General features: G+C 41.6%; 1 protein-coding gene across 2 annotated transcripts in view; it reads right to left on the bottom strand.

Moving 5' to 3' along the window:
• The window catches only part of LOC128376772 (kelch-like protein 29), a 211,363-nt gene that overhangs the window by 3,492 nt on the left and 194,126 nt on the right, over positions 1-13,745 (bottom strand). For both annotated transcript variants that reach the window (XM_053336620.1, XM_053336621.1), the window contains exon 13: positions 7,573-7,766. In XM_053336620.1, the coding sequence (XP_053192595.1) occupies positions 7,573-7,766 (194 nt within the window). The remainder of the gene's footprint in view (positions 1-7,572; positions 7,767-13,745) is intronic.

The following is a 13,745-nucleotide window of genomic DNA, read 5'->3' on the forward strand; positions in this document are numbered from 1 at the left end:
ATTTTTGTTTAAAAAAAAGCACAAAGCTATTGTTTGGATGTCATTCTCACACATAGCAGAAATTTCCATTCAGTATAATGGCATCAATTTGTTTTTTCTATTTTTCTCTCTCCCGTCCCCAGGCCGCTTGCAAAAATCATCAGCAGCATTCTCCTTATCACTTTACAAATGTGCCATTCTCAAGATTGCTTTGGAAAAAAAAAAAAAAAAGCTGAATAATGGCAAACCAGTGAAAAAGTGGAGTTCATAAATCACTGCGGCTTTATTGGGTTCTGCTGCAAAATATGTTTGGGCTTGGCAGCGATTTAAAAGAGTTACCTAAGTCCCAATAATTCACAATTGCATTACGCCCTCTGGCACCTCCATAGATTCTAAGAGAAAAAAAAAAAAGCACGTGTATTTGAAATACATGGGTGAACAGGTGGGATACTGCATACTGTATAATTCAATCTGATATAGTATATAGCACGAGGAAAACAGAGGCATTGAAGCAGCACCGCGGTAGAATTATAGATGATGGGAAACAAAATGAAACAGTGGTTTGTGCGGAACGATGCCATTGGAAACCTGCAGCTCGTGAGCAGCAGCCCTGCTGTGTGGGAAGAGGAAGTGTGTTTCAAACTCGGGGCAATTTCTCTCGAGCCGACTGCAGCTGGCCAATTTACAAGCAGCATGAATAATGCACAGACACTTGGCCGCGAGCCGCCCTCCTCGCTGTTTTCTGCCACAATGGACGGACATCCCTCATTCAGGTTGGGCTACTGGAGGAGAAAAGTGTGACGCCTTAATAATGGCGTTGGGAGCCCTGAAACCTTCTCTGGTGTAGTGAGCCATCTTCCTCTTTTTCTACCTTTCTTAATGTTGCCGGGAGGAGAATGACATGTTTAACAACAAGTCTGACATGTTCAATTTATGGCAATCCATCCAATAGTTGTTGAGGCATTTCACTCAAAACCACAAATGTCAACCTCCTGGTGGCACCAGGAGAAATGTCAGCGGGATCATCAAAGTTATAGGTTTCATCCTCTGGAGGCAAGAGATGCTTCTGCTGCTCTTCAGACTGACTCTATGTGAGAAAGCCACACTTCAACTACTACACTTCAAATCAAAAAGCACTTAACTATGGCCTCTTTAAGCTATTGTTCTCACTGTACTGTATAAGACCACATGGCAATCATTTACACACACTGAACCCAAACCTGAACTCCCTTGCAACCATCCAAGGCAGTACGCGCTTCAACTTTCACCATTGAAAAAACAAGTTGCCACTCATTGGTCCTTGTGAGGAAAATCAATGTATCGATATGTATAAATGTTTGTGTAAACTTCTGCAAGGTTAAAATGCTTAGTGGCACTCATCGAAGCCACGTGAACACTGTGTGAAAGACAAACAAAGAACATCTGTTCATTCTGAAGCAGATCCCACCATGTCTGATTAGGTATAACCATGCATAGAGTAGTCACAACAACTCCTGTGAAAGAAATAAAGGAGTATTCACCCTAACACTATGGGGCTTGCTCCTCTGCAGAAGCCTGTATGTCCGTATCAAGTGTGAATGAGCCATGCTGTGAGCATTAAAGAAAGTGACAATACTGTATTGAGAAATTGTTGCTTTCTTCATTGAAGTCAAGTACAAGATGTGAATTGCCATGACATCCTCCTTGCATTCTGCCTGATGTGTTTATTTTCTTCTTTTACTTTCTTCATCTTATTGATATGCCGCTGCCAGTCTTCCCGATCCTGCGTGAGTGTGTGCCAGCATAAGTGTGTGTAAATGATGTTTTGTGTTAGGTCCCATAAACACAGAAGACTCATTTCTCTCTGCTCTGTGCCTGAGGCAGAATAATAACAGGATGCTCTCAAAGGAAAAACATTTCTCTCCTTTCTCCACAGAAACCCTCACCATCGCTTTCCGCCTCTCTAGTGGACTTGCAGAAGGTTTGAGTGCTTGGAGGAGTACCAGGCAGGTAAATCTCCTTCTCATTTGGCAAACCACAAAGGACTGCTGTCGGGGTTCGATATCTCTCCGCCACTTTTTGCTTTTGCTCTCATTCCCTGGCTCCTCTCTGGGCCTTCGGTGCGAAAAACGAGCCGTTTCTGCTGAAACACGGATGAGCTACAGTAACAAGCTCACAAGTATTGTCTGTGTCAGCTAAAAACTTTCAAATTCTGAGATGGAGCAGCATGTATTCCTGAAGTCTTCCAATGGATTGTGTCTGTTTTCACAGCTCTGAGGTTATAAAGCTCAGTCAAGTATCCACAACTGACCACATTCTACGTGAAACAATTAATGAAAGGGAAAGGAAAGTGGAGAAAAGACAGAAAAACAAGGTTTTAACACGGCAGCAGTGATAGAAGTACAGCTGTGCCTGTGGGGCAACATGGGCTGACGCAGCCTCTCACACCCTGATAAAACAGCTTAGTCACCGAGTCTGGGACCCCTCAGGCTGGGGTCAAGGGCAGCAAACAAGTGAAAACACACACACAAACACACACACACACAATGCTATGATGAAATTTGTGGCTGCTGTCTAAACAAACACCTTCTTGTTCCCTCACATCCTCTGCTATCTGATTCCTGCATCAACACAGCAGATATCTGATTTTATAAAACCGGAACACAACTGGAGGGATAACACACACACACACACAACACACACACACACACACACACACACACACACACACAACACACACACACACCAGACAAATATATATCACAAGTCACTCAATCATACCAATACTGTGTACTGTACAGATCTAGATAAGACCGCTCTCTCCGATAGACTCCCAAATAGCAGTCGTCATCACAAAGCTACAGCATTACAGCGCGATGGAAATGTGTGGTCAGTCAGAGGCGGAGGGAGAACATAAACAAGGCATTTAATAAAAAAAAGACATTCTCTTCTGAAAGATGGAGAATGAGGTGCTGGGTACACTCTCTGGCTTCCTGCGTCCTGCCAAAGAGTGTGAGGGAGCAGGAGGAAATAGGACAAAGGAGCTTCAGTTCTTGCTGCCAGAAGCTTAGATAAGATTACAACAAAGGTAATTGGAGCAGCCAAAAAAAAGAAAGAAAAAAAAAAAGATTTCGTCTTTCACACAATGTTCTTTTATGTGGGGAGAATAAGAGCAGCCTTTCAAATGATGGGCCAAAGTATCAGGTGAGCAAAAGAGAATGATGTACCTTAATTTAATACAATATTGGGGTGGGGGGGTGCATGTCCAATTAGGTAGCTATGGAAACACCCCATCCTCTCCACTTATCTCGTTTTGTCACTTTACCTTCTTCTTGCTCTACCTCCGTAATGGTGCTCTCAATTGCTTTACCTATTCGACATCTACGTCATTTGTGCGAGTAATTGTCCTGCGGTCAATTTCTCAATCGAGCAGTCTGGGTGCAACGCTTCTACTCTCGGGCGCCTGGAGCTGACTAGTCGATGTCTTCCTGTCTGTCAGTGGGAATGAGTGCTGGATGCACACTCGAGGGAGCCGGTTGGATTTGATGTGTGTGGATGTCCCTCAGAGAACGTGTGAATAGATGTGAGATAATAATTGACTTTTAAGAGATTCTAATGAGTAAATTTACTAGTCACTATACAAATTCAATAAAAATTCACTTTACGGTTATTGAAAATATTAATCCCTTCATGAACTATGTGGTATATAGCCCAACAGATGATGAGAGTTTGTGTTTATCATCCTGATATAATAAAGGTGAATGAAATTTTAAAAATGAATCATCACTATCTTTCCATTCATACTTCCAGAATCAGTTTCCCTTTTACTCTACAGAACATGCTGTGAACAGTTTCTGTAGGGACTATTTCTTCAGTAGAAACTAGTTAATAAAAGTAATAACGGAGAGTGATGTGTAGGTAGAGGAAAATAGTCCTATATATGGTTAATGTATTTGTGAGACTAAGAGTCTTGCAGCTCAGTGAGGCTGTGTTTAAGCATAGTGGTGCTTTGAGCTAACATGCTAACGATAATGTTTACCATGTTCACGTTCTTTGTATAACATGTGAGCAAGCTACCATTTCAAATCTTAAACCTGTGACTTATTGGAACATCTTTAATCTTGAAGGTATTTGGTCATAAACCGAAGTATTAGACAAACAGAAATTGTGACTTGAAGACCACACTGACTTGTTACCACACTGGATGAAAAATTGAGGGATCACCAAAGTAATTACAGTTAATCATGAGGGGTGTGTGAATGATTTATAGCAATCCATACACTAATGATTGAGACATTTCATTTAAAACTACAAATGTCAAACTGATGGTGGGAAAAGTCAGACGATCACCAAAGTTATAGGTTTCATCCACTGGGGAACTTGAACATGACCACATTTTGTGCCAACCCATCCAGCAGCATAAACTGAACTCCTGGTGGCACTACAGGAAATGTCAGGGGGAAGTCATTAGGGTTTATTGTCTGGGCATTATGTAAAAAATTAAGGATTAAAAAATCCAGTAGTTTCAGATGGCACCAAAACCAAAGTGGGGGGCCAACTGACCAACACTGCCAGCCCCAAATTATGATTAAACAGAGATTTAATTCTGTTTTTCTGTTCTGTAGAAGCACCATTTCATATAAAAACTGATATCAACTAGTAGTATTTTTGAGAGTCCATCTGTGAATTAGTTTAAAAATATGACACAAAATGATGTGGACGATTTGCTTTAACATTATGTAAAAAGGAGGCACATTTTATGAAAGGTTGCAGGAAATGTACTGATAGCATAATACCATTCTATGTTGCAGTACAAAAAGGAAGGACGAATAAAAGAGCTGTGAGGATTATCCAGAGAAATGTCATTTTCAGTGCTGTGACCAGCACAAACAAAGTTACGTTCACCTCCGCTGAATGGGGGGTGGAGGAAGAAATCTCAGAAACATATCAGAATACCTTGGCATTTGGGCGAGCTGACCTTTTACAGGAAGCAATGGGGCTTCATAAATAGTTTACTGTATGTGAGGAGGCTCAATTTTGCTCCCGTTTGTCTGTCCATGTACTGCTCATCAGACAGATGTATTGAAGACAAAGGAAGATATAAATGAAGTAAGCTGCAGAGACACTGTGCATCTCGATAGACTTGTTGAGGGAACTATTTTTGGCACGAGTAATATTATTTTTCACCCTGCGAGAGATAGGAAGTCAGTCCTGATAAGTGTTTGTGAAACCCATTTGCAGTCCATGCGGGAGATGGTCCGTGCAGAGTGAAAACACACACACACAAACACATACACACACACCTCACACATATGCGTACACATACACAGGCGCGCGGTTGCAGAAAACGCACACCGCTGTATTTGTGTCAGTCGATAAGACAGTGCTGAGAGACCGCGAGAGACGGGGGGAGGGGGGGTTACAGAGAGGGAGACAGCGAGACAGAGAGCGAGTGGGGGTGAGAAAGAGAGAGAGAGAGAGAGATGAACAGAGAGATTAGAGAGAGAGAGAGAGCGATGGAGAGAGGCAGTGGGTTGATCGAGAAACACTCCCCGTCGGCTCACTAAAATCATCGCCGGCCCAATTTCACAGGAAGCACTAAACCCGTCCATTATCTCCTGGCTCGTTGGCTGTCAGACACAGGCTCATCTACACTCTGACAGATGACGGTCTGTCTGTCTGTGTCTATCAAAGACAAACAGCATGCACACACACACACACACACACATGCACACACACAAACACACACAGAGTAACCTCCTGGCTCCTTACATAATTCATGTGCTGTGTACCTGTGCCCCTGGGGGCATGTATGGTTGATATGAGGCAAAAAGAGCTTATGTGTGTCTGCATCTCTGTGTGTGCATGCATGTGTGTTTGTCACCAGACTCTGTCTCATTTCTCCTCTGCCAGCTGTTCTGCCAGCCCTGTAATACCATTCAGCTCTCACCCCAAACACGCGCATTACATAATCATCATTTCGCTCACAGTAGTCTCACTCTGAAAAGGCACTAATAACAGAGAGCAAGTTTCTGGGCAACAGTGCTGAGGGAAGTGCCTTTGCGCTGGTGCTTTAATGACTAGAACAACTTCTTGTCAGGAAACATTTGAATATAAATACATTTTGACCCCATATTTCTCTCTGATGCCCGCTGCTCTGTGTACTGTCTGCAGCAACAGTCTGCTACTATTTCAGACATATTTCTTTTAAATGTAGCATTTGGACGGCTCTTTGTCATGACTGTCCATCACCAAACATCATAAATGGAATAATCTGGCATCAAATATAGAATTTGTATTTGATAGGAAAATTAATTGAATCTATAGAAACATAGATGTTTCTCCTCTGATGCCCAAGCCAAAATGGGAGACCAAACAACTCAGAAGATATGCTCAAATAAATCACAACCATCCCCATGCATCTTTTAAGGATATTCCTTTTGTGAATAAACCTGCATGTGGATAACGTCTTTACACTGGGAACACAGCTGACAGTGTTTTGAATCAAAGAGATGTGCACTGTGTTTTTCCTGCTGCCTTGGAGTTACAGCAGCTTGGTTAAATTGTTTCTTCTGGTGCTGCGTCCTTCACAGGTCCCTGGTGACTTTGGCTGGAATGCGGTTTGCAGGTTTGTGCGGTGAATAACCACAGTTTGGCCAATAACATGTCAGAAGCTAGGGTCAGATCAACCCATCATTTCAGCTATGGTCTTCTCATTATAATGATAATAACATGGAAAAAGGGGAGTAATGAGAATAACTTAGAAGGATGATAATAACGATAAGGAGAAAACAACGTGAATGGAAAAGGTCACAGCCTGGCTACTGCATTTTCTGTTGCCATGGGTGCAATTCAACATGTTCAATCAATCAAACTCTAAGATTCCTGTTGTAAAAGATTTAAATTACGATTCTAAGCTGCCTTTAAGTGGGAAGAACTATGGGACAACCTGATTAGAAAGTTTGCTAGTATCGGAAGGGATTCCCTAAAGGCACAATGAATCACTGAAAAACGATACAACTTCAGAGTCATCTACTGATCTACTATATAACAATATGTTGCCTTCAAAAGGCAATCGGTAGTTTATAATTTCAACAGGCAAAGTCAAGTACATCATACTGAAGATGTTCAAGTGGGTAGAGTCATGAGAATACTGTTGCTAGGCAACAATAATGGGGGCCCAAAGACTCCTTGTTGCTCTCTAACAAGATTGTAAGATGTCAGTGACCAAAGATTAAAGGAATGTAAGATGTTTATCGTAATGTTGCAAAAATGTGCCTTTTCCACTTTTGGTATTACATTGCTAATAAACTAAACATTTAATATTCATGTTTTTATGATGTCTTGAAGGAGAACAATTTAGCTAGTGGGTGGGTGATTCTCTTTCAAATGGGAAATAAGAAATCATAATGAGAGAAAACAGACCACACGCTTGGGAATATTAAACCACAATATGGTACACACCGGTTCAAAAAGTCAAAACAGCTCTGTTGAAATACAAAAGGTGATGGTAACAACAGCAACACGTCCCCTGAGGACTTCACATCTCAACACTGCTTTCAAGTCCGTGTGAAAGAATATGACAAAGACTGTTGGTGTTGTCACCTATCTTACCTATCATGGGCGATTCAATGAAACTCCAAGTGTTGCTCTGTGGTACGTAGGACTGCAAGACACCCGCAGAGCGCCCGGCCTCGTTCACACCTCCAAACACGTATACCTTCCCTCCGCACACTGTGGCTGCTGCTGAGTGGACTGGCTTAGGCAGCGGAGTCACCGTCTCCCACTGGTTTGTGATGGTGTCATACCTGGCCGGGGAAAAAGGAGATATTTAAAAAATGTTTTTGCATTTGTGTGTACCATTATATAATGAGTGTAATCTGGGATGGCTTGGAATTCAAATCAGAGAGAGATAAATCAAGAGAAACAAGATGAATTGCAGGTCAAGGTTCAGACTTGACAGATGAGTAAAGTCACAACCGCACTTCCATTAAGCAGAGCTATGATGGGAAGTCTCTGAATTACTTATGAAACCACTAATGATTCATAAAGTATTCCAACACTCTACAGTCAGTCATTTACACCCACACACCCACACACCCACACACACACACACACACACACACACACCAACTGTATACAGAAACACTCCAATTTTAAAGTTCCCATTGGTCGGAATTCAATGTGAAACGCTCGTTTTGGCTGCAGGGCTGACAGATATAATTAGCAGAATGCCTACACCACCAGGGAAGATGAAAAAGACCAACCATTACGTACAATGACAGCAATTAAAGCAATTACACAAAGCAACATATGTTGGGAGCTACAAGCCATTAGTCTCTAGAGTTGGGCTGTGTGTCAGCGCTGAGCTTTGGACCTTTCTCACTGAGCCCTCTTTGGCAGAGACTTCAACGCCGAGCCTAAAACTCAGTCGACCCAAACTGGCACAAACAGACGCAGCCAGATGAAAGGGTCTGACACAATGGGCTGCATGAGAACAAGGCGCTGGCTTATGGGACTGTGCCCTTGTCAGAGGTTGAGGGTGTGTGTGAGTCTTTATGTATATTTTCTTAAATTTGCATTTCTGTTTGGTGTGTGTGTGCTGTACTGTATTTCCCTGTGTTTTGACGTGTTTGTGTGTATATGTTTTTTGCCCCGTGGCTCCATTAGCGCAGTGTGTTAGCTGTGTAATCCCGTGTCCATGGGCCACTGATCAAAGTGGTCGCGCCGACAGCCTTCCAGCTGGAGTGGGCCTCATTAAAGAGCTGCAAACGGATCCAGGATTTGCGATTAAAACACACATCAATTCAGAGTAAAGCAAGCTTTCTTAATCAAGGTTGTCTCTTTGTTATGAAAAGAAAAAAAACCTGTACATGAAAATCTGTATCCACCGTCCCCCAGGACAACAAACTTTGAACTTCAAACGCTTGAGAGATGCTTTACTGCTCAGAAAAGCAGACTACTTAACTGTCACAAACAGCTCACTAAGGTCAATGACATTCATTAGGCAATTTGCCTAATTTTAGACAGCGCACAGGTGTCTTCTTCCTTTAGTATTCTTTTATTTTCTCATATGATGCACCTTTCCTTGACATCCAGGTGTGCAAAGACAATCTTCTTTAGTATGTGGAGGCTTTTCCTGCTGCAACTCCTGTGGCATTTGAAGTCAAGCTGAATTCAAAAGACACCTGGAAGCGCTGGTTGCATCCACCATCCTGCGAGAAGACCGTTAGATAAAGTGCGAGCGGAGACAGGTGAATTAGCCTTTGGGAATATTCTCTTTGGGGGTCTGATAACGTCCTTGGCAACAGCTGCTGAGGGGAGGGGTTTAAATTGGCTGGCAGTCTGAGAAAGTGGTGACACAGGAGAAACACTCTGGGAAAGGTGGACTCGAAGCGAGTGCCAATTAGCACTGTTTAAACACGGACAGACACGCACACACCAGCATCAGGCTGAGTAACTGAGCCCTGCTGAGATAGAAGGACTAATACGTGTCTCTCTTTTTGGCAGATGTAATTACCCCTCTGACCACATTGGGGGAGGTCCATAAATTTAAGGGTCAGGCACTGCTGAGTGATGCTGAGTGCAGATAGACAACAGACCAACAGGACTATTACAAACAGTCATGATGGGAAAGACTTAACTCTGCATGTAAATACGACAGACTGTTAAAATTAAGTAGAAAATAAGAGAGGTTGTGAATCTCTTGCTGTATTTTCTTCCTTCTTTCATGTCAGCATATTACTCAGATCCTCAAACATGGTTTCAAATCTTACATTTTTCTCAAGACCTTCATGTATTTGTGACTACATAAGCAACAAGATAGAGCTGCACGAATTAATGAATCAATTAATGAAACCAGAGAGAAATATCACGCAACTCTGTAATTCCCATCAGATCAGCAAAGCTTTTTAACATTTTTCAGAGTTAGACATTTCCATCAGGAGTTGGTAGAAACCCGAAAGAGATAAACTGAACTTACATTGATCAGGTGGCTGGAAACCCTGTCTAACATGTTCCCCATATCAACTTTTTAAGAAGAAGGTATGATAATACCAAAAAACAATTATTGCCGCTGTAATAGAATAAAATGTCCTTATTTATACATTTAACAGTCATTAACTAAAGCTGATCTTATCCCACCCACTGGAAAAACACAAACACAGAAATATCACATGTGAAATAACTAGTATTTGACAGTTCATAGTGTGTTCATGTAAGAGTCCATTTCTTTTAGGAAGAAGCCGATCAAGAAAGATGGTTTTATGGGCCATTAATGTAAACATGGCACAGCTATCATTCCAGTCAAACGGGTCAGGAGTTTTGATATCGAGGAACAAGTGCAGGTCAGAAGAAAGTCAGTGTCTCAGTTAGTCTCAGAGGTCATGAATTTGATTGAATTCATTACACGTGGGATTCACCATCAAGCATTTAATGTGAACCGTGACATTAGGACTGACACTAAAAAGATTCTCTGAGTGGGTGTGTATGGTTTGATTAAATCTCCAAGGCAGAGGAGATGGAGGGAGGAGAGAGACAGAGGGAGAAAAAAAAACTGAGTTCATTCCAAAACAAAGACTACATATCTCCTTTTCTTTCCTCTGAAGCTCTCGTCAGACAGAAAAGGCAGGCAGAGCTTTTACACTGGCACTAAGGCACTGTAGGAGTTTATCCATCACCATGTTGCGCTGTGTCGATTGCTTTTTTTAAAAAGTGTTTATACACAAAGACTGATCACTGCATGAAGCCATGTAATCGGCTGCAGCTCCTGACAGGGCTTGTTTCATCACGCAGGGACAATCATCTCGAAAATGCGGCTGCAGGGTTACAACAGAACCTACAATGTAGCATTGTGTTCTTTTATGTTGGCAGAGAGACCCAAAGAAAGACACATAGAAAGAATGGAGAGAGTTTGTGAATAAAAGAAAGAGGACAACTAAATTTCCCTTTGAATATGTAATCTGGATAAAGGAAAAACATGTTAATATGCTCGCAGCGTGCACTGACAAGTCAACAAATCAGAATTATAATTTGATGTTAGCCAGGTGTAAAAGCAATCCACACGGTGTGATTTTGTTGCCAAAAGAGTACCAGCGAATGACTCTCCGGACTTTGTTCTGTACAGACACATCTGGATGAGAGGCATGATATTTGATCGTAACAGGTGAAATTGGAATGTTGCCGTGGATACGCACAGTCATACCTGCCATGTTTGTTTACCTTGACAGCAGATGTATTAGCCTTCTCCCCACCTGTTTGCCTGCTCTGCACTGCTCTGCATAGTGCATATGACTAATTAGATCCAAATGCAATATGCATGTCTGTAAACTATGAAGGTAAAATATGTAAATACCAGGTGTTGAATACAAGTGTGGGAGTGGACTGTGCATCATCTGAATGGCATATCCACATGTAGACTACATATTTGCAGCATTCATCTAAAGCAGAGCACCTTTAACTCAAGTTTTAACATCTCTACACATAGGTAGCTGGGGAGTAGATGTCAGAACTTTAATGCCCACAGTTAAGCCACTTAAGGGATTGACTATATTTCTGACCTGCTCACTCCATATGAGCCTGAGATCTTCCGGTCGTTCTTTGTTAGCTTAGGTTTTTTTTTTTTTACTACTGAAGCCAGGAGAGCTTTGTATAGATAAAAAGTCCATAAAGAGCATAACTTGGTCCATGTCCAAATTAAAGAGAGAGCAGTTACATTTTAGATCAATTTAAACCAGGAAAAACCTAACTCAATTTAATTTGAAAATAAATAATCTGGATGAATGCCAAATATGGAGGACTGGAGATCAAAAGGTTGCAATATGAAATTATGTCTCTTTCTGAGGTTTATGATGCTGCTGGATGATGAGGATTAGGAGAGGACAGGAAGATCACATGACTACCAGCTCTGTTTGTTACACACTGCAACACAGCAAGACAGAAAGATAACAAATAACATACATCTGTTTTAAATAATATACATGTAATGTGTGTAATGTATAATACATCTGTGGGATGAGATTAACATTCATAGAGTCATTCACCTGTCTGCAATCGTAAAATAAAACTGGATCTAAATCTTATGAACATATCACGAGGACACAGTAGACAAGATATGTAATGATTTCCTGAGACGTCAAAACTCAAAGACAAACTGCTCTTTTCTCTAAAATCCTTTTCTGCTCTCCTCAAAAAGCAGAAACATGTCTGGACGTGGGCTCTCAGTCACAACATCATCACATCTCATAAGACAAGCTAAGAAAATGTGGCGTATAGCCATATAAGCAGATATTGCCTCCCCAGGCCTCCATTTTATAACGTTGGCAAGGAAACGCATATATATATCTGAGTCACAGACCATGAAAACGAATAGATGCAGTAAACTGTCAGCTGTAATGTAGCCTTCTATTGGATTTACTCAGTGGCATAACGTCTAAAAGCCTTGTGTACGTGTGTGCCATCTTGTTTTTAGAGCAGCCTTGACACAATAGCATCTAATTGAAAATGTTGGTTTCATAGATAATGGCTATTTTGGCTAATTTAAATGTTGTTCACTAGCTCCTACCTCTTGAAGCTGACCACACACCCTCTATCTTTCAAACATAACCTACACAGTGCATAGACTAGCTGTCTGTCCTTCCATCTTACCAATACACACAAATGGTGCAATCTAATCATGCAGAAGGCGCCCAAGGCACCTCAGTCAATTCACTAATATGGTTACCTGCAGGGTAGTGTGGATGAAGAACCTCGCCTTTCCCCATACCTCTCTGTCTATGCCATTTACACAAACATGCGATAAACTATAATAGATGAGGCTGCCAGTCTCTAAGATACTGACATGTATCGTTTTCCCTTGAGATACAAACTACAGTATGAGTAACGAGAGTGGGGAGTTAGAGGGTGGAAAGAAAAAAAAAAAAAGGTCTGATAACAAAACCACTCAGGCTCTATACATCTCACCACTGACAAAAAGATCCATTACATGGTAGAGGAGTGCATCACATTGCAGTTACAACCACACTGGAATGCCATGTAAACACCAACTGCTCAGTAATGTCTACGGTGTCCCTCACACTAACCATTAAAAGTACTGAGATTCAAACAGTTAAGACTGGAAGATGATGCAAAAATAGGAAAGAGAGACCTGTATTTATTCAAGATGTTAACAATGCTTGCATGACACGAGCCCACAACAACACTGTAACCTTTAAAAACTGAGCAAGCGCACTGGAATGCAATGGATGCTTTGCGTTTATTGCCTGAAGAGAGGAGCTGATGCTGTAGATTCTATCGAGCAGCAACGAATGCCTTTAAGTTACAAATTCACATTAATACCTGCACAACCCCCACTATCTCGCTCACTCGCATGAACACCATCTCTCTGACTCTCGCATTCTCTTCCTGCAGCCCACATGCACCCTCAGATACACGTGCACACTTCAGCATGTTAGCTGTGTGACTTTGTTTAAATTTTCACACAGATTTGTCTACTACACTGATGCACCATTGTCTGCGGCTGGTCAACAACATCACTGACTGGCTATATTTTTTATCCATGCTAGACTGGAGTGTTGGTTAATCAGTTGATCTGCCACTTCAGTCCAGACTGAAAAATATTAACAACCACTGGATTGATTGCTATGAAATGTTATACAGTCACTTCCCCAGAGGATAATCCTACATGGGTAACACCAGTCCCTTTTGCTTTTAAGTAAAATGTCTCAAACTCTTGGATAGATTGGATCAAATACATTGGATTTTATACATACATCCATGGTGTTTTGAGG

This window comes from Scomber japonicus, chromosome 17 (genome assembly GCF_027409825.1).
Source record: "Scomber japonicus isolate fScoJap1 chromosome 17, fScoJap1.pri, whole genome shotgun sequence".
Taxonomy (NCBI): domain Eukaryota; kingdom Metazoa; phylum Chordata; class Actinopteri; order Scombriformes; family Scombridae; genus Scomber; species Scomber japonicus.